The 20,000-nt window shown below is 43.5% G+C and overlaps 2 protein-coding genes across 2 annotated transcripts; both read right to left on the bottom strand.

Moving 5' to 3' along the window:
• Positions 1-2,296: 2,296 nt before the first annotated feature.
• On the bottom strand, positions 2,297-7,370 carry spcs2 (signal peptidase complex subunit 2). Its single transcript, XM_062551776.1, has 5 exons — positions 7,246-7,370; positions 5,984-6,067; positions 5,553-5,712; positions 4,123-4,258; positions 2,297-3,679 (listed from the first exon to the last, which is right to left on the bottom strand). The coding sequence occupies exons 1-5, from the start codon at positions 7,324-7,326 to the stop codon at positions 3,493-3,495; spliced, it is 648 nt and encodes a 215-aa protein (XP_062407760.1). The 5' UTR covers positions 7,327-7,370; the 3' UTR covers positions 2,297-3,492.
• Positions 7,371-7,965: 595 nt separating this feature from the next.
• Positions 7,966-15,044, bottom strand: rnf169 (ring finger protein 169). Its single transcript, XM_062551775.1, has 6 exons — positions 14,624-15,044; positions 13,691-13,761; positions 12,537-12,629; positions 12,180-12,289; positions 11,913-12,012; positions 7,966-11,157 (listed from the first exon to the last, which is right to left on the bottom strand). The coding sequence occupies exons 1-6, from the start codon at positions 15,006-15,008 to the stop codon at positions 9,778-9,780; spliced, it is 2,139 nt and encodes a 712-aa protein (XP_062407759.1). The 5' UTR covers positions 15,009-15,044; the 3' UTR covers positions 7,966-9,777.
• Positions 15,045-20,000: the final 4,956 nt, after the last annotated feature.

Below are 20,000 nucleotides of genomic sequence, written 5' to 3'. Positions count from 1 at the left end.
TGATGGCGGTGTGTGTTGCGTTGTGCACTGGACACTGCTGATCGCTGTAGTGATGGCGGTGTGTGTTGCGTTGTGTCCTGAACACTGCAGATCACATGGCGGTGTGTGTTGCGTTGTCCCCTGAACACTGCTGGACACTGCTGATCTCTGTAGTGATGGCGGTGTGTGTTGCGTTGTGTAGTGATGGCGGTGTGTGTTGCGTTGTGTAGTGATGGCGGTGTGTGTTGCGTTGTCCCCTGAACACTGCTGATCTGTAGTGATGGCGGTGTGTGTTGCGTTGTGCCCTAGACACTGCTGGACACTGCTGATCTCATGGCGGTGTGTGTTGCGTTGTGACTGGACACTGCTGATCTCATGGCGGTGTGTGTTGCGTTGTGCTCTGCATTGTAGGGGGGCAGCACAATAACAAAGTAGCCTGACCCAGTTATGCACCCTGGAGAGGCCACTCAGTGAGTCAGGCGCAGCTCCTGCCTCTAGTCAGCACAGGTGTGGTGCATTGTGGGAGTGCATCTCAGTGAACATTGTCGGATCTGTGTCGCTTGTTTGACTTAAGACTTATATATTAAGTTCAGCTTGTGTTCTGACATTTAAACAAGTGGTTTTCAGTGTGATTACATAGCTTTAGCAAGAGCTTTTCTACCTAACTGTTAAAACAACCTGAATATCCCATAATTTGTAAAGGCTGTTGAGTGGATTATGGAGCCAATAATTCACATTTGCATTCATCATGTTCTAGACCTGGACTTTTAGTCCAATAGATTATTCAAATACTTTAGGGGAGGAATGGGACTTTTCTTTCTCATCTACAATATTCTTTAGCTTTCACTAGGACGCAATAGCCTGTCAGTGTTGAACAGCTGCCACTGTCCTGGTCCCAGCAGACAGGGGGTTGGGGTGGTGTGTGTGTGTGTGTGTGTGTGGGGGGGGGGGCTGGTCAATGTGGCAAAGGTTACGGGGCAGGGATGCGGCCATAGAGCTCCCCGCACACACACACACACACACACATACACACACACGGGGCAGGGCCACGGCCATGGAGCACCCTACACACACACACACAGGGGAGGGATGCGGCCATGGAGCACCCTGCACACACACACACACACACACACACACACACACACACACACACACACACACACACACACACACACACACACACACACACACACACACACACACACACACACACACACACAGGGCAGGGATGCGGCCATGGAGCACCCTGCACACACACACACACACACACACACACACACACACACACACACACACACACACACACACACACAGGGCAGGGATGCGGCCATGGAGCACCCTGCACACAAACACACACACACACACACACACACACACACACACACACACACACACACACACAGGGCAGGGATGCGGCCAGCCAGTCAACAAGCATGAGTGAGCGCGCCGCCGCCGCATTGTCTTGTGGGCGATCGCTCCATCTTTGTACCTCGGCTGTGCGGTCAGCATAGCGCCACGCCGGCACAATGGGGCCCCCCACACACACACACACACACACATACACACACACACACACACACACACACACCACCCCCAGACCTGTTTACGGGAGTTTTGTTCTCTACATCCACAACAATGTCTGCTGTGCTGCCGGCACGCCAACACACAGACCAACCCGTGACGGCCTGGGGTTGTGTGTGTGTGTCTGTGTCTGAGTGTGTGTGTGTGTGTGTAGGTGGGAGGGAGGGAGGGGTTGCAGGGGTTGGCGCAGGGGGGTTGGACTGGTAACAGATTCAGAATAGTCCCTGTGTGTTTATCTACTTTGGCCAACAAGACTACACAACTAATAAACAAAGATGTGTGTTGAGACGAGCTGCATCACCTGCACTGCTCCTTGTCTCTGTGGCTGGGTCCAGGCTAGTGATAAGCTGAGCTGATTTTAATTAGTGTCAAGGCCTGCTGATCCCTTAATGGGATTTGCTTAGATTGGCTTCCCTCTGCTCATCTTTTTAGTTTGTTTTGTCTTGACATTATGGGAACATTTTCTTGAGGTATGCAACAAGGCTTTACGCAATTCGAGATGACTTGGGTAGATCGATTAAATATAGAGAAGCCTGTTGGTCATTTGTCTTCTGAGCATTCTGATCATGTCTTCCTCTGCACTGCTGATGCTGACGGTGAGGGGTTAAACCAGGGTACTGCAAAAACATTGTATATGGAAAGTAGCCTACTGAAAAACATTAAATAAGCCGTTGTACTAACTCATTCAACATAAGCAAAAATAACAGAAAAAGAACAAGATGACTGCAAACAAATATAAAAATGCCTTTTTCACTTTATTTGATACTTTTTTGGGGGAAGAACTGGCACGCACAACAAAAGGTAGCTAAAGTTTACTCAAGATCTACAAACAGAAATTTCTGCAACGTCTGTGGTTTGTGACTGCTTATCTTTATACAAATAATAATAAAAAAAAACACCTCTGTATCCATATGTTTACCTAACCGTTACAGAATAAGTTAAATGACATGGCGTCATGGGTAACTGAAACCAAAACAATACCAATGTCCCCCTTAGGTTCTTGAGTAGGGTCAACTGATCAAAGACCGCTTCGTTTCATACCCTTACCCTTAAAACAACACCAAACAATTATCCCTGCTTTAAAGTAAGATCCGAAGACCCTTTCAAATCTACTACATATCAAAAGAGGCATGGGGATAACATGAGCTTTGGGACCGAATCCAGTCCCTCATTTTCATGTTTTTTTTGTTTTGTTTTGTTTTGTTTTTTGTTACATTACCCTTTGGAGCCTATTAGCAAAGAAGCTTTTTTTTTGTCATTTTGACAGGATGGGTAGAGAAATGGTGTAAGGCTCTCACTCAAGAATAAAGAATGTAGGTCAGCGATTACAAAAGCAGGAGAGGACAACACAAGTGCAGACATTCATACAACTCTCTTTATAAGGCATTGTGTCCATCTGTGTGAAATGAAAAAAACAAAACAACAAACAAACAAATAAAATCGGAGTAATGAATTAAACCGAAATTACTTCACACGGATTTGAAAAAAAAAAAGAAAAAGAAAAAACAGAAAAGAAAAAACAGAACATCCCAGAGCAAATGTATGTATGTGACATCTGCACAAGGTAGGTTGGAGAACCCCTGTAGAACGTGTAGAACAGACCAGCACACATAGAACCGTTCTCTTGGGCCCGTAGCCTTGGGCACAAGGCAGGGATGAGCGGGGCGAGAAGAGAAGGGACCATTGGGACGTTATCTAACACGCATTTCATATAAACAGAGACTTGAGATGTGTGACTTTGACAACGGAGCAAATACCTGACCAGTGTAGAAACATGAGCGATGACGAGAAAGAGCGAACAGGCAGACTGATGCAAATGTAGGGTGACGAGACAACCAACCCCAGACAGACTCCACCGTGCCCTCCACAGCGACGGGGCTACGCTGGGGTGGGGCAAAGGCTGGCATCCACAACAGGACCACGCCGGCCCCGTTACTTTGTCTTCTTTTCCGCCGTCAGGCTGTCGTGGAGTTTCGAGACGTCCTTCTCGTATTGGTCCATCACCAGAGTTCCGTTCTCGTCAAAGAACGCCCCCACGGACTTGGTGAACGGTTTCTCCCGGTAGCGTTTGGTCTTGCCGTCCGTAAAGGCGACTACGAGCGTATACTGGTCATCGAACCTGGAAAAAAGAAACGATTGATCCATCACAAACTCAACACAGACTCAACACATCTCAGGAGAAATGCTCGGACCTTGTCCTTATTTCTGGATTAGATTTACCCTTTCACATTTATTCCGTTATTATTTTACATACAATAACTACTTTTAATGCTATAGTAATGTTTATTGTTGTTTATGCCATGCTGTGAGTTGTTTTGGATAAATGCATCTGCCAAACAGCTATACTGTAACCATAACCACCCCATAGTCATCTGGCAGACTTCAACATCCAACTTCAGTAAAGTAGGCGCCCTAACTAAGCACACAGAGTTCTCCGCACACTCAACACAGTACAATAGCATCCCTCGGGAATTTGCGTAAATCCAACATCGTAGCCTATGTGCCGCGGCCCTTAGTATTAGTATTGGCAGGAGGTATTGGCGCGGGAGGTGGCCGGAGTACCTTTTGAGACTGGAGGAGAGCTGCCAGATGTCATCTGGGTCCATGCCAGCGGGGTCCTTCTGAAGGGCCACCAGGAAAATATTCTTCTCTTGGTAAGAGGTGTAGAGGGTCAGGATGCCCATCATAATGAAATACGTAACCGTAGGTTAAGGAGCACTCATCATATCACACTAATTAAGTGTTAGAATCTCTTGCGCAAAAATCCAAAGTGAAACATATTAAGAAGCCCCTTCCCAAATGAACTTAAAGACGGACACTAACCACCAATCTACCAACCAATGGTCACTAACACAAGACAAATGGATGGCCCATCTAACAGCAGTATGAATGAAATGAATCGAAAGATGAACTAGCTGGGCCACCACATCAGACACTGCAAAAACTGCTCATCTAAGAACATCTAACCAAGTGGTATTTACACCAAGATAAAAAATAATCTAACTGGTATTGTTTTCAGTATCAAGAGACTGAACAAGCGTTTTCTCGTAAAATCAATTGACCCTTATTTAAGAGTTTGACTTAATTTAAAATATCTGATTTTGAAACCAAGTAAATTTGGATACCAGTGCGTTAAGTACATTTGTCTTGATAAGACTCCTTAAAATAAGTCAAAGTCTACTCAAACCAAGTCAAAATGGTCTTTTGAAAGAGTGCTACTGTAGGTAAGTCTCTTCATACTATACGACACAAATAGATTTTCGTTGTATTAAAACACTTGGTTATATATATTTTTTTTTAAATGTACTGCATCAATATAGTATTAAAGAAATGACTTGGACGTAAACTTTTCATACAAGGGGAGAACATTTGGTTGAACTGAAATCAGACTAGCACAGGCAGCTGTTTTGTGCTGTTTACTGTAAGTAGCAGTCACACAGAATTAGGCTAAGCTTCTACAATTTCCACCATTACTTTGGTAACAGATGCATTAACAAATTCTACATGACTCTAGCCTGGCTAGCGCCTACAAATTCTCAAATGAGACGTTCATTTTCTTGTATTTGAAAAAATGCCCAGATCCGTTCATTGGGCGCCACGGATGTCTATCAAATGCGTCTGTCCATAGCTCATCATGGTCTTGCTTTCCCCCCTATTCTGTGATTGGTCCCCTATCTCAGGCAGAAATTAGGGCGGTAGTTTCCAGACTGCCTTAGCAGCATGAATGAAATCACCGCGCAAGGCAGGATGGGAACACCCAGGCTACTAAGCTGCTACAATTTCTACCATCCCTTTGGTAACAGATGCTTTCACAAATTCCGTATGAGCCATACTTCTCCTTGAAGAACAAAAACGACGATCTGCATCCCTACATCGGCACGCTGACATTCCGACCACGCCGTTGTGCAAAGGCGTGTGTGTGTATTGAGTGTGTGTGTGTGTGTGTGTGTGTGTGTGTGTGTGTGGTGGAAGCTGGAGGTGAAAAGGATATGATATGACACAGCACGCCAGGACAGGCTTGGACTCGGGGAACGGGTGGAGGTAGTCCCAGATGAGCGCTACAATAGCGAAAAGGCAAGAGATGGTGCAGATGAAGAGGCGGCCGTCTACCAGGTTGAAGTTCTCCACGTAGCCGAACTTCTCCAAGAGCACCTACGGGCAGAGACCAGAGGGCACAGGCTTGAGTGCAACAACAACACCACACACAGACATGTGACGCAATGACCAAACTACAGCGCTGTTGACACAGAGATATCAACAGATCTGTGCCAGTCATGTGCTGCTGTAACACACACACACACACACACACACACACACACACACACACACACACACACACACACACACACACACACACACACACACACACACACACACACACACACACACACACACACACACACACACACACACACACACACACCTTCTTAGCTGCATCGTCAAGAGAGTTCTTCACAGCTGCACCGTCCCACTTGTCAACCTTCACAGGTTTCTCATCAATCCTCCACTGGAAAAAACAAAACAAAACAAAAAACATTTTAAAAACGTTACACAGAAACATGAAGCCTTCAAGCCCCTCAAACTCTGTATCTCCATAGTGGGGATAGTATGGTAAAACACTATGAAACGCCCTCGCATTCCACACACGGCACACTGCATAGTGACATCTGGTGGTCTTTGAACACTTTCTGCAAACATCCAAATGTCGTGTCCTTTAGACTGTTTGCTATCGACACATTATTATTAGAACAGAGCAGGCCTAGGAAACAACTACAATTTGCAATAACGTCTCCTAAACAACATGTATCTTACATACATCAACTTAATGTTTTGTCGATATGAAACTGTGTGACATTTTGATTAGGTTCTCTAAATAGGGCATGTTGTTGATCACTGAACACAAATAATTCTCATCGGTATAATTTTTGCAGGTAAATTCACGTAGCCTAAGGTGCGAGATGACTTCAGTTTGCCGCTGACACAGAGCCCAGAACACGATAAATAAACTCGCAATTACTTCTGTAGCTCACCTAATTCTCCACACGAACTTGACTTGCAGACGTGTCCTCTCTTAGGCAGCGTCAGGTAACACTACTAATTTCCGCTTCTTAGTTGTGTTAACATACAACATATTTGTGCAACATCACAATTCAGTAGCCAACGGTCACCATGCTGGAGATAAAGGCTACACTTAATTGGCAACACTGGAGATCACATCGCGTAATAATAAACACCATATGCTACAGTCACGCAAAGGGGATGTGTCTGTAGTTATCTGTTAGCTTGCTAACAATACCGATGACAGACCCATAATATGCGATAGCTTTACGCCGACGTCCCAATTACACGTGCACAGCAAAACAGCATGGTAAGGGTACGACCTTTTATTGGGTTTGGACAAAACGGATCATAAAATGTTAGGTAAGATCAGAGAACTCCAACGCGGATATGCACTGAAAAGCTTTCAGTAGGTAGCTCGCTAGCGTTAACTTTCCGTACAGTGAGGTAGGTGGTGTTAGCCACTATGAATGAAGGTACGATGCCCGTTAGGGTTCATGATAAAGCAACAAAGCATGACTAACAAAATTAACTCAGAGAAAACCTCTGTGTTCCTCTAAATGAATTAAATGCCTAGGAAATAAAAGGCATACACACACAAATAATTACAAAATGCTCAATTCTTACTTTTTCCAATATGCCACTCTTCCCGTTTCTCGCCGCCATCTTTTCTTCCTGTTCATTTGCAGTGATCTGGGAGAATATCATTGGCGAGCGGCATAATTTCAGTAACCAATCAGCAATCAAAATGAAGCTCATACGTAGACGGAAAACACGCTCCCGCTTCTTTCAACCACTTTACAAATGATGTACTTCTAACGTGATAACAGGAAAAGACTACGACAAGACGATCATAATGCCATTTCTTCTTCTTCAAAAAAAAAAAAAAAAAAACACTTTAAAACAGCGCGATGTCTTTGTTTAATAGGTAGAACTCGTCATTTGGTAACTGTCAAAATATTTCCACCAGGGTTTCTTTCAAGTCACAATGAGGAAACATAGATGCGAAAAAGGCAACTTTGTAACAGTTTCATTTGGACACTATGATCAGGTTTAGTTGTAGTTATTTGCAAATCTCTGTGAGCTTAACTAGCTTGCAAAATCAATAATAAAAAAAACCATTATCTTCGCATGTTCTGGATCATGGCAAATATATTTGTACATTTCTATCACTATTCTCTTTACTGTAAGCAGCCAACACCTTCCACTGTGGAAACAGATACTTTGAAAGTACTTTAGTATGACCATAATTACAATACTATAAATAATTCTACAGATTATATTTTCACTTTCCCTGATGAATTCTCATCAACAACTGCAGTAGCCTGATAGAAAGAATATCCACTCTCAGAGGGTTGAAAACACTTACGTGGGTTTATTTGATACTGAAAAGATCACAAACAACCCTGACATACTGTCCCAACTGGTTTCAGGGTATTCTCTTAGCTGGGATAAAACAGTGACCCAGGGAAGATATACTCACGTGTGTAATAAAATATAAGATCTGTCTTATTATGCTACACATATACAAAAGAGTGTACATGATTAGTACTCAGGTCACTGCAGTGATAGTGTTTGATTGAGCTGAAAGGAGACAATCCCAAGTCTTGAAAGGCCATAAATAATATCAATATTAAATCTAAATAAAAAAAGAAGAACAGTAGGCCCTATCATTCATGTGGTAATTAAATTAGAGTATATTTTGTATTGTCTATGCTAAATACAACATACATGCCAAATCACTGATGCTTGACAAGTGGAAGATAGGCCAAGTGCAGTAAAATAACAGGGTGGGGGGTGGGGGTCTTCTCTTCTTTGCATCCGAATGAAGTTCTTCTATTAGGCAAGAAATGTTCTGTTTGAAATCAGAACAGAAACAAACCATCATTCTGTCCATGTACAGTACTGCATGAAAAATCAACATTATCTAGTGACAGCTCAAACATTCTGCATTCTGATTATCATAAGGAGGAGGTCAACAAAAACACACAACTAGCAAATAGAGCTCATTTTGGCACACATCCAAAATTCTCTGTAACTCTATGACAAGTCTATAACAGTGAACCTACATAGAACCAACTGTGCATATCAAAATATTTATACGCCACCTGTCAAAAGGTGTGGAATTTACAATTAGCGGTCATGATTAAAGCTCTTTTGGCATAATTATGAAGTATGTAAATAGAGTTCTGAGGAAAATGGCAAACAATAAATCTTAACAAAATATAATAGCCCTTAAAAAAAAAAGTCAAACAAATTCACAAACCGTGAGGCCAAAAAAAAAAAAAATTCCTGAAATTGATCTAAAACAAATCTCTAAAAGCAACATTTTGCATCATGACCCTCAAAGGAATCATTGTGAACTCATTCTTTATGGTATTAAACTTAAAGCATTAAACTTGTTAATTAAATATCAAGTCTGCTGAACAAACAAGAAAATGTTTGCCCAGAACCTCTGGTCAACACCAATTACACACTGCCGTGTTTATATTTGATCAAAGTTCAAATCATAGTTCAGGAAGCCTACTTATATCATCTCATTTGAAATACCTTCCACTGACTTCAACATGTCCCTTTTCAGATAAACTACACTTATCTGATACAGTATAGCAGTGAGACTTGTAACATTTCACACATCCTGTTTCATAATAGAATAAAATTAAAAAAAGCACTGAAATATCAAGGTCTGTACAAACCCTTGGATTTTCAGCTGGCTACATGGATTCTTTCATTTTGCAAGAGCTTATGTTCTCTAAATGACACAGTAAACAAGAAAAATGACAGCCTCATTGCATCACAATCTGAGCTCTCCAAACTCAAACGGACTCTTTCACCTTCATATACTTACTTACTCATATTCACAAATGTGCACACATGCCACGCTGAGTATCAATGAGGACAGAACGCATAGTAGTACCAAATTAACTTTCTATGAAAGACATTAAGCGGAATGAAGCTCAATTGGCATGAAATACATTTTGTAGATATTGTTATTGCTCTTCGTTTTTTTTTTTTTTTTTTTTTAAACCTTAATTCCCTCTAAGACCGTCCATTCGCTTTATCACTGGCTTGACGTGAGTGGAATGAAAATGCTACAAGTCAAAGAAAACAAAGGTCATAAAAATAGTGAATGTTCGCTTACAAAAAGGCAAAGTACTATTAACAGTTGTAATTAAAGTGCTCTTTCTTTTTAGAGATTCTTCCTGATCTGCGTGGCTTGTTCTCCGATTGGATGTCTGCGGAGGCCCACGATCGGAGCGGGTACTTGTCGGGACTCGTCTTCTGCCTGTCCATCTTTTGACGCTCCTTGTCAAACTGTCTCTGGAGGCTGAGCGCCAGCTCTCGGTCCTCTCTCTCCTGGTGAAGTCGCCGCGCGTAGAGCTCCGTCTCTCGGTCCTCTCTCTCCTGGTGAAGTCGCCGCGCGTGGAGCTCCGTCTCTCGGCCGCACGCCTCCGGCTCGTCCACCGGCTCCTCCGGCCTGGTCCTCTTCACCTGGCCTTCGTCTCCCTCCAGGTGTTTGGTCTTCTGACTCCTCTTCTTGCCCCTGCGTGAGGTAGGTCTGTTCTGGGCACAGTTCCTAACGCTGGCCTCCCCCTGCTGCTTCTTGCCCCTGCGTGAGGTAGGTCTGTTCTGGGCACAGTTCCTAACGCTGGACTCTGGTGAGTCCAAACCTTTCGGATCGCTACGGCCGGATCCTGCGCGCCCGTCCAACACGGACTCCTTTTGCTCCACCTCACCTGGTGTGTCTGGGCCGCGCGGGCCTTGTGTGTCGGGGAGCTGGTTCACGCGTCCATGCTCAGCTCCTGCAGGCTTGAGTCTAGATAGAGCTGCTGAACACGAGCCCACACTCAGTCCTACCTCCCCCTCTCCCTCTCTCTCTCCCTCTCCGGCGCACTGGTCAAAGATCAGCCTGCGCTTGTTGCTAACGGCGCTCTTCTCCCTGGCCGCGCCCGCAGACTCCGGCTGTTTCCCGCACGTGCAGCGCGAGCTCTCCCGTTCCCCGGCCTTGGGCGGGACGCAGTCGCACGGCTTCCCGTCGCCCGACTCCCGCGGCGGCCTCTCCTTGAGACGGAGCTCCTCGGCGACGGGGCTGGTGACGGTGCCCTTGGAGGTGACCTTGATGTGGTTCTGGCGGTCCACCTCCACCTGCCGCCACTTCTGCAGGATGCTGGGGCTGGCCTCGTAGCTGGTGTTCCTCTGCAGGCTGCGGCTCAGGTTGCGCGGGGTGGACTTGACGATGGTGGGCTCCATGACGCGGCCGTCGGGCAGCCGCTTGGGCGGGGTGCAGGGCGAGCAGACGATGGGCTTGAAGTGGTTCAGCTCCTCCGAGATGCTGTCGTTGCTCTCGGGGCTGATGGAGCGCTCGGGCTTGGACGCCGGCGCCGCGGGGAACGGGAACGGGAACGGGAACGGCGTGGAGCTGGCCAGAACGTTCCGCCAGTGGTGCCGGCGCTCCGGGATGAGAACCGGCGCCGAGAGGGAACGGCTGTTCTCCGACGACAGCAGGATTCCGGCATTGAAGCTGTGCACGATGCTTACCTAAGGTACGGACGGACACACACACACACACACACACACACACACTCATGAGAAGCTAAAACAACGTCAGGCAATGACAGGCAGCCACATTAGGCCCTTTTACACGGTAGGAACTTTTGGCAGTTCCTAGAACTGTCTGAGCTCGTACTTAGGGGTAGGGTCTTTTCCCATAGGAACCATGACTGAGGCAGCACAAGTGCCATCTTTAAACTTTAATAACTTTAATAATAACTGTAATAACTCAGCTTCTGTTTAAATTAGCATTAACATAAATAATACCCCATGAGCCGGCTGCAGAGACTGATTACTGTCATGCATCAAATACCTGCAGCACATACTGAAGGGATGAGAAGAAATGTTATTGCTGACGTTTTATGCTGATTCGGTTTTGTAATGGTTCCTGACACCATGAGCTTCTAAGTTGTAAATACACTTCAGTAGCTCATAACTAAACAGCAATGCTGTTCTTTACATTACTGTATGCTCATGTAATAACTGGACTACTAATGTATGATGATGTGTTAAGCTAATGTTAATATTAAGTCATCTCAGGGTTCCTACTGTGTGTCAATGCAAAAATAAAAAAAGCCCTAGGAACTGTATACCCTCTCCAGTTAGTAGTTAGTAACACTGTGTAGTCAATCATACAAATATATAACGATCATAATCAAGTATAACACTGTTATAATCACTTCACTACACTCAATAAAGTGATTATATTGACTCCTGCTACTGAAGTGCCGGTCGGGTCCTACCTTGTCTGGCACGGGGACGTGTGGAAGGCCTCTCATTTTGCCTCTATGTTCCTCTGTGTCCGTACAGCTCCTGCTCCTCTTCACCAAGCTGTTTGGGAGACTACAACAACACACGCTCAACTGAGTGACTGGGAACACAAACGCACTAATGGGTATATATGTATATATGTCTGAAAAAGGCTTCATATGGACAGAGAAAAACAGGAGGCTCGTAGACAGACAGACACACACGAGCAACAGGGCACAGGGAGGGAGCCACTGCAGTACCTTCTGCTAAAGGCTGGAGACGTTCTTGTCTTGCGGACAAAAGCAGACACATGCCTCGTCCTCCTCCCGATAGGCTCCTCGTTCTCCGAGTCGGAGAGCACTCCGCACAACTGAACAACAGAACAAATTACACTCTTCCAGCTCGCTCGTGACAAAGTAACCTCTATTTCATGATGCCAAAAAATGTTGCTGGTAAAAAAAAACACACACACACACACACGAAGACTGTGTGCTTTATAAACTGTTCCAATACATCTTTAAGAATTCAATCACACATATATTGTCTGGTTAAGTATTTTTTTTCTGCTGCAAGACTTCCACTCGTCGCTGTATAAGAGGACAAGCCAAGGCACTCACCGGGTCTTGGAAGGGTTTAGGGGCATTTGAGTCTTCTTTTCGATGGAGCGCCGCTTTTCTCCTCTTCTCCTCTTTCTCTTCATTTGGCCCTACCTGTTTGTACAACAACAAAACAGACTGTTCGTCACTGAGGAGCAGTGTTGGGTATAGTTACTTTTGAAAGTAATTAGTTACTTTACTGCGTTAGTATCAATTAAAAGTAACCCGTTACGTTACTACGTTTCCCATTAATAAAAATAACGCGTTAGAGTACTCCTGCGTTACCAACAAAATGCCTGTGGGGAGAGGCGCGTGCGGGGGGGGGGGGGGGCGGTCCGAAAGTTGCGCAATATATCTATCGATCTAAAGGAAATCATAGACAATAATTGTAGATGCGCGTTGTTTTGTAACAAGATGCAGAGGTGTGTATTACTGTTACCAAGAGAGCAGATTCAACCTTCCACCTTTCACTTATACAGAAGCTAGACAGGTGTTTTTTTCCCGAAATAAGACAATGGTCACTCACGATAACTTCAGATAGCCAATGCAGTGGGCACCATGCACAGACACGGACATTCCTGCTGATGTCCTAAGTCCAGTCGGTATGTTTCATGTCTTGACAACAAACATCTCCTATGCCTGGGACTGCCCCTTTCCTTTCGAACTACCATAACAAATGTAAACATTGTCGTCCTTTTCGCTGTGAAACTCAAAGTAATGCGCGTACCTCCACGTATCTAAAGCTGTCTTCTCTGCCATCTTGCCGGGAGTGACATACGTAGCAAACAGGTGCGCGCGCACACACCCACACACACCACACACCCACACACAAACAGAACGAGAAGGGCCAGGAGCACAGACAGCAGCGCATCTGACGAAAGGACTTTAATAATTTTCTTTATCGAGGCAGGGACATTCTTAAAGTAACGGAGTACTAACGAGTGCTTAGTTTGGCAAGTAACGAGTTACTAATTACTGAATTAGCAAAACTAACGCGTTAAGTTACTCGTTACTGAAAAAAACCCTTAAGAGTACTCTAACGCGTTATTTGTAACGCGTTACCCCCAACACTGCTGAGGAGTATACACTAGTGTGTGCGGCCAACAAGCACTGTCAACAAATGCATTACCAACATAGCCAACAAAGACAACACTACGCTTCAGTCACCATCCCACCTTCAGCTTTTGCTTGTCATGGTCCTGTCGGAGATCTGTCTTGCAAATTTGCGCCAGTGATCGGAAAATCTCTGTGGATTAAGATTAAGATTATCCAAAGTGAGTTCACAGTTGACAAAGGTGAGTTCAGGGTTTTTCCAGTGACTTCACACCTATACTGCTAACCATACAAATCCTGTTTTTTTTGTTGTTGTTGCTTTTTAAAAATTATTGTTCACAAATCAAGCAATTTCATTCTAGCTGTAAGGATAAACTTGCTATGGTGCTTACTTATACACTTTCAATATCTATGATAGGCTACACTTTAAATAGTGTTCGAGCAATGTGACCCCTCCCACAAAACAGCACACATGTCTGGACTAGTTATTCCTGTTGGGAATATGTCCAGGCAAGTAACCAGATGAAAGTAGACTATTTAACTTGTGACAATTTCATGACCCTTGTGTGGGTGATATGATATAATAACCAACCACTGAAAAATATATTCATCAGACTATTCCCCCAACATGTTCGCTAAATAAACAAAAACTGCTCTTTGTAGTCTACCTTCTCAAATCAATCAACTGTTCTTCAGGCTATTTGTCACGTGACGATAATGATGTAAACAGCTAATCATTTCCAGTTGGTAAAAGATACGGAAAGTCGAATAATGTATGGAATGTGCAATACTGACATTCGACTAAGGTTAGATTTATGCCAACACATTTGCTGACGCCATGTTACGAGGGATCAAAAACACCAACTTGCATTTTTGATCCCCAGTAACCTGAATCACGGAAAGCACTTCTTCAAAAATAATGCGCTTTTCTACTTTATTCAGAACTTCGGACACATTCTACGTTCTATAATCGCGAAAAGAGAGACTAGATCAGTCATTTTGGATTTGCATGGACATATCTTGGCAGTTAGCTGTCAAAATAAAAGTAGCGATACCTTCACCCACGGCCTCTCCTGCTCGCTGGTCCAATCGGCGTTTGCAGTTGTCCGGATAACTCTTCCGAACCATGTCCCAGAGTTCGGTGTTCACCAGGCTTTTCTCACGGGACTGTTTACGGGCCCAGCTGGACACTCGTAACCGGCAACGGGGACAGCATAAACTAAACTCTACAGTTCGCTCGAAACAATGCAGACACACAGAATGCCGACATGGCATAGTCACGGGCTCCAACAAAATATCCAAACATACCGGACACCTGACCTCCTCTATAGTGAGCACTCGTGCAGGTGTGCGAATGCAAGGTACGGTAGCGGGCCTGGTTCTTCCTCTCGGTCCTAATCCGCTGGCGGATTTGGCGGACCCCATCGCCGCCATTTTCATTGGTATCTCCCTGGCTGCCTCTAGTTTTGAAAACAATCCCCGCCCAACCAATGCATCAAGGGCAAATGAGACGGGTTGCATAGTCTGCAACTGCGCAAATGTACAGATCTGTAGTGTATAAGGATAGGCAGAGAGGGATTGTGAAGATGTGTTTTTGACGATATACATTATTCATGGACCGCGTAAGTGCGCTTCCCTGACCTCACATTAATGTGCAGTGGGCTACTTCTAATATTATGTTATGCTATAGCCTGCAGGCAATGTAGCGACACGTTCACAGTTTTCATTAGTTTTTACCTTTCTGCAATATGAATGTTAACCACACGTTCGCAATTTTCTTAAGTTTTCACCCTTTTGCGTAGTTCACACCATCATTTAGATGAAAAGTGTGAGAAAAATATATAGGCCTAGCTACTTCAAGAATGTCCATCATTTGAGTTTATCAATTTTTTTTTTTTTTTGTAGGAATAGGCCAATCACTGTGGGTCCTCTTAACTGGTCTGGAAGGCCTAATTAGTGGCCATCAATCTATTAGAAAGACAGGAATTGCAGATCCAGGAAATATATTTAGGCTAATTCTGTTTTTAATCACTTTCTTTGTTACTGTTATTATTATCATTTTTCCAAGTTTAGGCTCAGTTGTTAGTGTCATCAAAATATTCAACAATTTCACCTGTGAGTGAACAGGCTTTGACATGTAGGCCTACTGTGGACAAACATTTGACAATATTCATGTTAGTAACAGCTTTCTGATGTGTGAGGTGAGCGTGTTCCCAGATTGTGGTTGATATGATATGAACAGGTTTAGCCAAACTGGCATGCCTCATGCTTAAATCCGCCAGAGTGAACACTGGATCCACATTGGGTTTGAGTTGGCCCAAGAGAGTGATTCTTAATCACAACAATATCGAGCAGTTGTGATGTCCAAAAATGTAGTGTCTCCCTCACAACTTGGGGTGACAAAAGTGATATTTGGTGTGAGCACTCAGGATGACATAAACATGGATCATATGGAAAATGTTTTTGTCTAAATTAGTTCTTGATAAACCATTGATTATTAACTCAATAACTTGCCCAACAGCTGAGAACGGAGTGTTCCCATCCGTATAACCAGCTCTCTACTGCTCTCTACTGGCTGCTTTGATTTCATTCTGTGACCCAAAAAAGACAAGAATAGTTGCACTCCGACATCATTTGTCAGAAAATAAGCAATTTTCTTGAAACAAACCACATGATTTATGTGGAAGGTTTTAGATAAAGACTCCCCAAATATATATTCTCTAATATGCATTAATATTTTTAGTGTCTTGTCAAATGTACCCCTTCTCTCAGGCAAACATGCCCACATCTGGACCCTGAAGCCCAATGCCCTGCTTGGCTGTGCTGCTCTTTGGCTGAATACAAGACCAAACACCTGCCTGAGAGCCTGGATTAGACTGAATCCACAAGATCTTCCTGTATTAATCTACTAGACATACACAGTTCATACAGTGTGTTGCAGAAAATACACACCATAGTCACATTTCTATTACCCTTTAATAACAAGAGGCAAGGATAGAAATATACATTCAGCTAAAAATATCTGCAACGAGTTATAGATTGCAAAGTTGTGCATGCGAATCACTTGCATGCAACCATGTGGCCATCATCCAGAAGCACACATCCATCGAGTATTTCACTGAAATAAATTGAAGCTGAACACATTATAATTTGCCTTTATTGATTCATTTGTTACTTCAGGTGTTATTTTTTTTTAAAAGGAGAAATTTTGTGACTCTAAAGCTCAACCGTGCATTCACAATACACTCGTTTGTCACAGTTTCGGGGTTTTTTATTTTGTTTGTTTAAAGAAGAGGTAGTTAAAAAGAAAATATATTTTAAAATGAGTTTACTCCTGCATCCCCGCATGCGTAGGTCATCAGTATAGCATTAATCCTTCAGTGGAGGAGGCGAGTGTACAGGGAGGCCTACTGACGCTGGCCCAGGTGCCGATTGGGGCCTCTTGGAGTATTGGAATCACAAGAGGGCTCAGAACCAAGAGAGACTAAGTGAGAGAATGTGACCCTCCATGTTGTTCAGATATGCGAAAGGCAGCATCTGCAAAGAAAACAAAATTAAAACTTATGTATAAATGTATAAAATAATCACATAAGGTCTCTGAATAACAAGGATGGTGGATGGTTTTATCTGTACAATTTATGAAGTAGAAAATCAGAAACTTGCTAACACTTGAAACTTGCAAATATTTGAATTGTGACCAAGAAATATTCCACAGAAATATAAAGACCCTGCTATACTGGTCCATCAGAGACGAGCCTTGCATTTTCACATGCAAGCGCACGCACACTCACATAAATCACATCACACACGCACACACTCACATAAATCACATCACACACGCACACACTCACATAAATCCAGCGCCTCCACACTTGAAGATGGCAAAGGGGAACTCGGCGGGCAGGCAGAAGCGTCTGCAGACGCCCTTGTAGTCCGTGCAGCCCCAGGGGAACGCCACCGCCGCATCTGCATCATCTACAACCACAGAGGCAACGCGGCGCCGCACATCAGAATATGGAGTCAAATGGATGCAGTCAAATGATAGATAGATAGATAGATAGATAGATAGATACTTTATTGATCCCCAAGGGGAAATTCAAGATGGTTATATCTGTTTTTTAATCTTTTATCTTTTCATCTGTCTGCTTATTAATATAAACTAAACCTTGACATTCTCTCTGATGCTGGTCACCTGGACCCCTCTTGCTAGTAATTGTCATCCTGAATCTCATTTGTGTAAGTATCAATCTCTTGGCAAAGTAAGAACACATCAAGTAGCTCTTGATACAACTGTCAGCAAAAAACATCAATTCACAGATTAGAACTGTACCAAATGTTCATCACTGAGATGACCCAACCACAGACACACAGTAAAAAAAAGATTTTAAACTTGCATTATAATGTTGAATGTTTACTTATAATCTATCTAATCCACTGCTAAAATATTCAAATAAGTCAGATGGGAAACTCACATGTGATGGACAGGAGCACTACGAGTGCCAGAAGCATGAAGCGTTGATAGATCATGGTGTCGGCTCGCCTCAAAAATGTTTGCAACACACCAGGACACTTGAACAGCTTCAAGTGTGGTCATCCAGATGAGTGTGACTGGCCAAGGGGACGTTACCGCGTCCACCCCGGTCACACCCTTGTGCTTCAAATAAGGCCCTTTAATTCATAGATGAGATTAGACGCAACAGGCTCAAATGAATGGCCCATATTGTATCTACAGCAACTGAGTGCCTCTCATTAACTGCCTCGTCCTCCCAGACTCCCTTACTCTGACTTTTTCCCTCTACACAACCGCCTCAGTGAGGGGTCCAGCAAATGAGTTTCACCTGATCAGAGACTCATGTCTCACAGCACAGCGTAAACCCCAAGAGCACAACCTAGGCCATTAATATTGGAATGCCACGTCTAACTCAATTAGAATCTTAGATACAAGATTATAGTTAAAATGTTGTTCGTAAGGTACAGTATATGGTCGATAGAAGGGAAAAAAAGTCTAGATATGGTTTCATTTGAGAAGGTTTCATTTATTTCTGTCCCACAGTATACTATATACCAACACAGCATCTCTATGTCAGGAAGGACCTGGGTGTCTTGCCAATGCCTTTGGGTGCGACGATCCAGACCATTGGTATATTGGAATCACCAGAGTGATGTGAATGGTGGGCAGAGGTGCCTGGGTGACCCCTACATCTAGTACACATGTGCAACACAGCATCTGGAAAGAGAACCAAATAAGAAAACTGTCAGGTATTTTGCCTTTGCTTTTTTTGTAACAAACATGTATAAAATAAAGCTCCCCAATCCAACAATCACAATTTTAACCTGACTGAGTGGACTGAATAGAGCTGTCTTCTCAAACAATTTCTCAAACAACCAACATTGCATCTTACTGGGTATTGATCCAGGAAGTAATGTTAGAGGCTTTTTTTATTATTCACAGTGCCCCATTCATTGTCCATTAATTAATTAATTGCTAAATTAATTGGAAAACCATGCAGGTTAAGATTCACTTTTCATTTGTATTTTTAATCACACTTACACAGATCCTTTGGTGCAGCCGAAAGGGCCGAAGGGAAGCTCCCCAGCCTTACACACGGGTCGACAGGTCCCGCTGTAGTTGGAGCAGCCCCAAGGCAAAGCCACCGCGGCATTCACTCCATCTGTCAATATAGGTTCAGATGAACAAAATCATCACCACCACATTGTCTGTCGAGTCTACAACATCATCAGTGGATAGACAGATCATGGTTATCTTCCAGTCTACTGAATATTGATAAGTGAAGTTAAATTTGATCACTTTTTTTCTGCACATAATTGTCTAGATATTCTCTTTCGTATAATATCATTTTATACTGTCTATTGTTGTACTCTATTGTTGTATTGTTGTCAAGACAAGGCAACGTTCATGTTCAATGCAGTAGACTTAAAAGTAATGATCAGTCAGTCAAAATCATCTCTTGAACGTAAATTGACTCCACTTATCCTTTGGGCCAATTCAAAAACAACATTAGCTAAAGAACTAATAAGAAAAACCAAACTCACATGTGACAGATAAGAACAGCAGAACTGCCAAGAACAAAAAGCGTTGATAGATCATGGTGTTGTCTCTCCTCCAGTATTAGTCCACAATAGTCCCGGACCTTTGAACAGATGTGAGTGTAGTCCTGAAAATGCGCACAGTAGGAGGAGGAACAGAACAAGGCAAGACGTAGTCACACCCTTGCGTTCCAAAATAAAAACATTCACAAATGTAATTCTGACTCTGACTAAAAGACTATGGTGAATAGAGTACATTGTATTCAAATTAACTACATGCCTTTCATTATCTGGGCTTTGATCCAGGTCTCGTTTCTTGTCAGATGACTGCTTCAGGGAAGAGGCAAGAACATTAGATTCACCTGATCTTCTAAGTACAACTCA

Source organism: Sardina pilchardus, chromosome 13 (assembly GCF_963854185.1).
Source record: "Sardina pilchardus chromosome 13, fSarPil1.1, whole genome shotgun sequence".
In the NCBI taxonomy this organism is placed as follows: Eukaryota; Metazoa; Chordata; class Actinopteri; order Clupeiformes; family Clupeidae; genus Sardina; species Sardina pilchardus.
The sequence above is the reverse complement of the archived record's forward strand: the minus strand, read 5'-3'. Positions and strand labels throughout refer to the sequence as shown.

Excerpts from the sequence above, each read along its gene's own strand:
- spcs2 (XM_062551776.1), bottom strand. The coding sequence starts at position 7,326 with ATGATATTCTCCCAGATCACTGCAAATGAACAGGAAGAAAAGATGGCG. Across the intron at positions 6,068-7,245 it reads AGAGTGGCATATTGGAAAAA|TGGAGGATTGATGAGAAACC; the intron begins GTAAGAATTGAG and ends TGTTTTTTCCAG. Across the intron at positions 5,713-5,983 it reads TTGACGATGCAGCTAAGAAG|GTGCTCTTGGAGAAGTTCGG; the intron begins GTGTGTGTGTGT and ends CTCTGCCCGTAG.
- rnf169 (XM_062551775.1), bottom strand. The coding sequence starts at position 15,008 with ATGAAAATGGCGGCGATGGGGTCCGCCAAATCCGCCAGCGGATTAGGA. Across the intron at positions 12,013-12,179 it reads TCTCCAGCCTTTAGCAGAAG|TCTCCCAAACAGCTTGGTGA; the intron begins GTACTGCAGTGG and ends GTGTTGTTGTAG. Across the intron at positions 11,158-11,912 it reads ACGTCCCCGTGCCAGACAAG|GTAAGCATCGTGCACAGCTT; the intron begins GTAGGACCCGAC and ends TCCGTACCTTAG.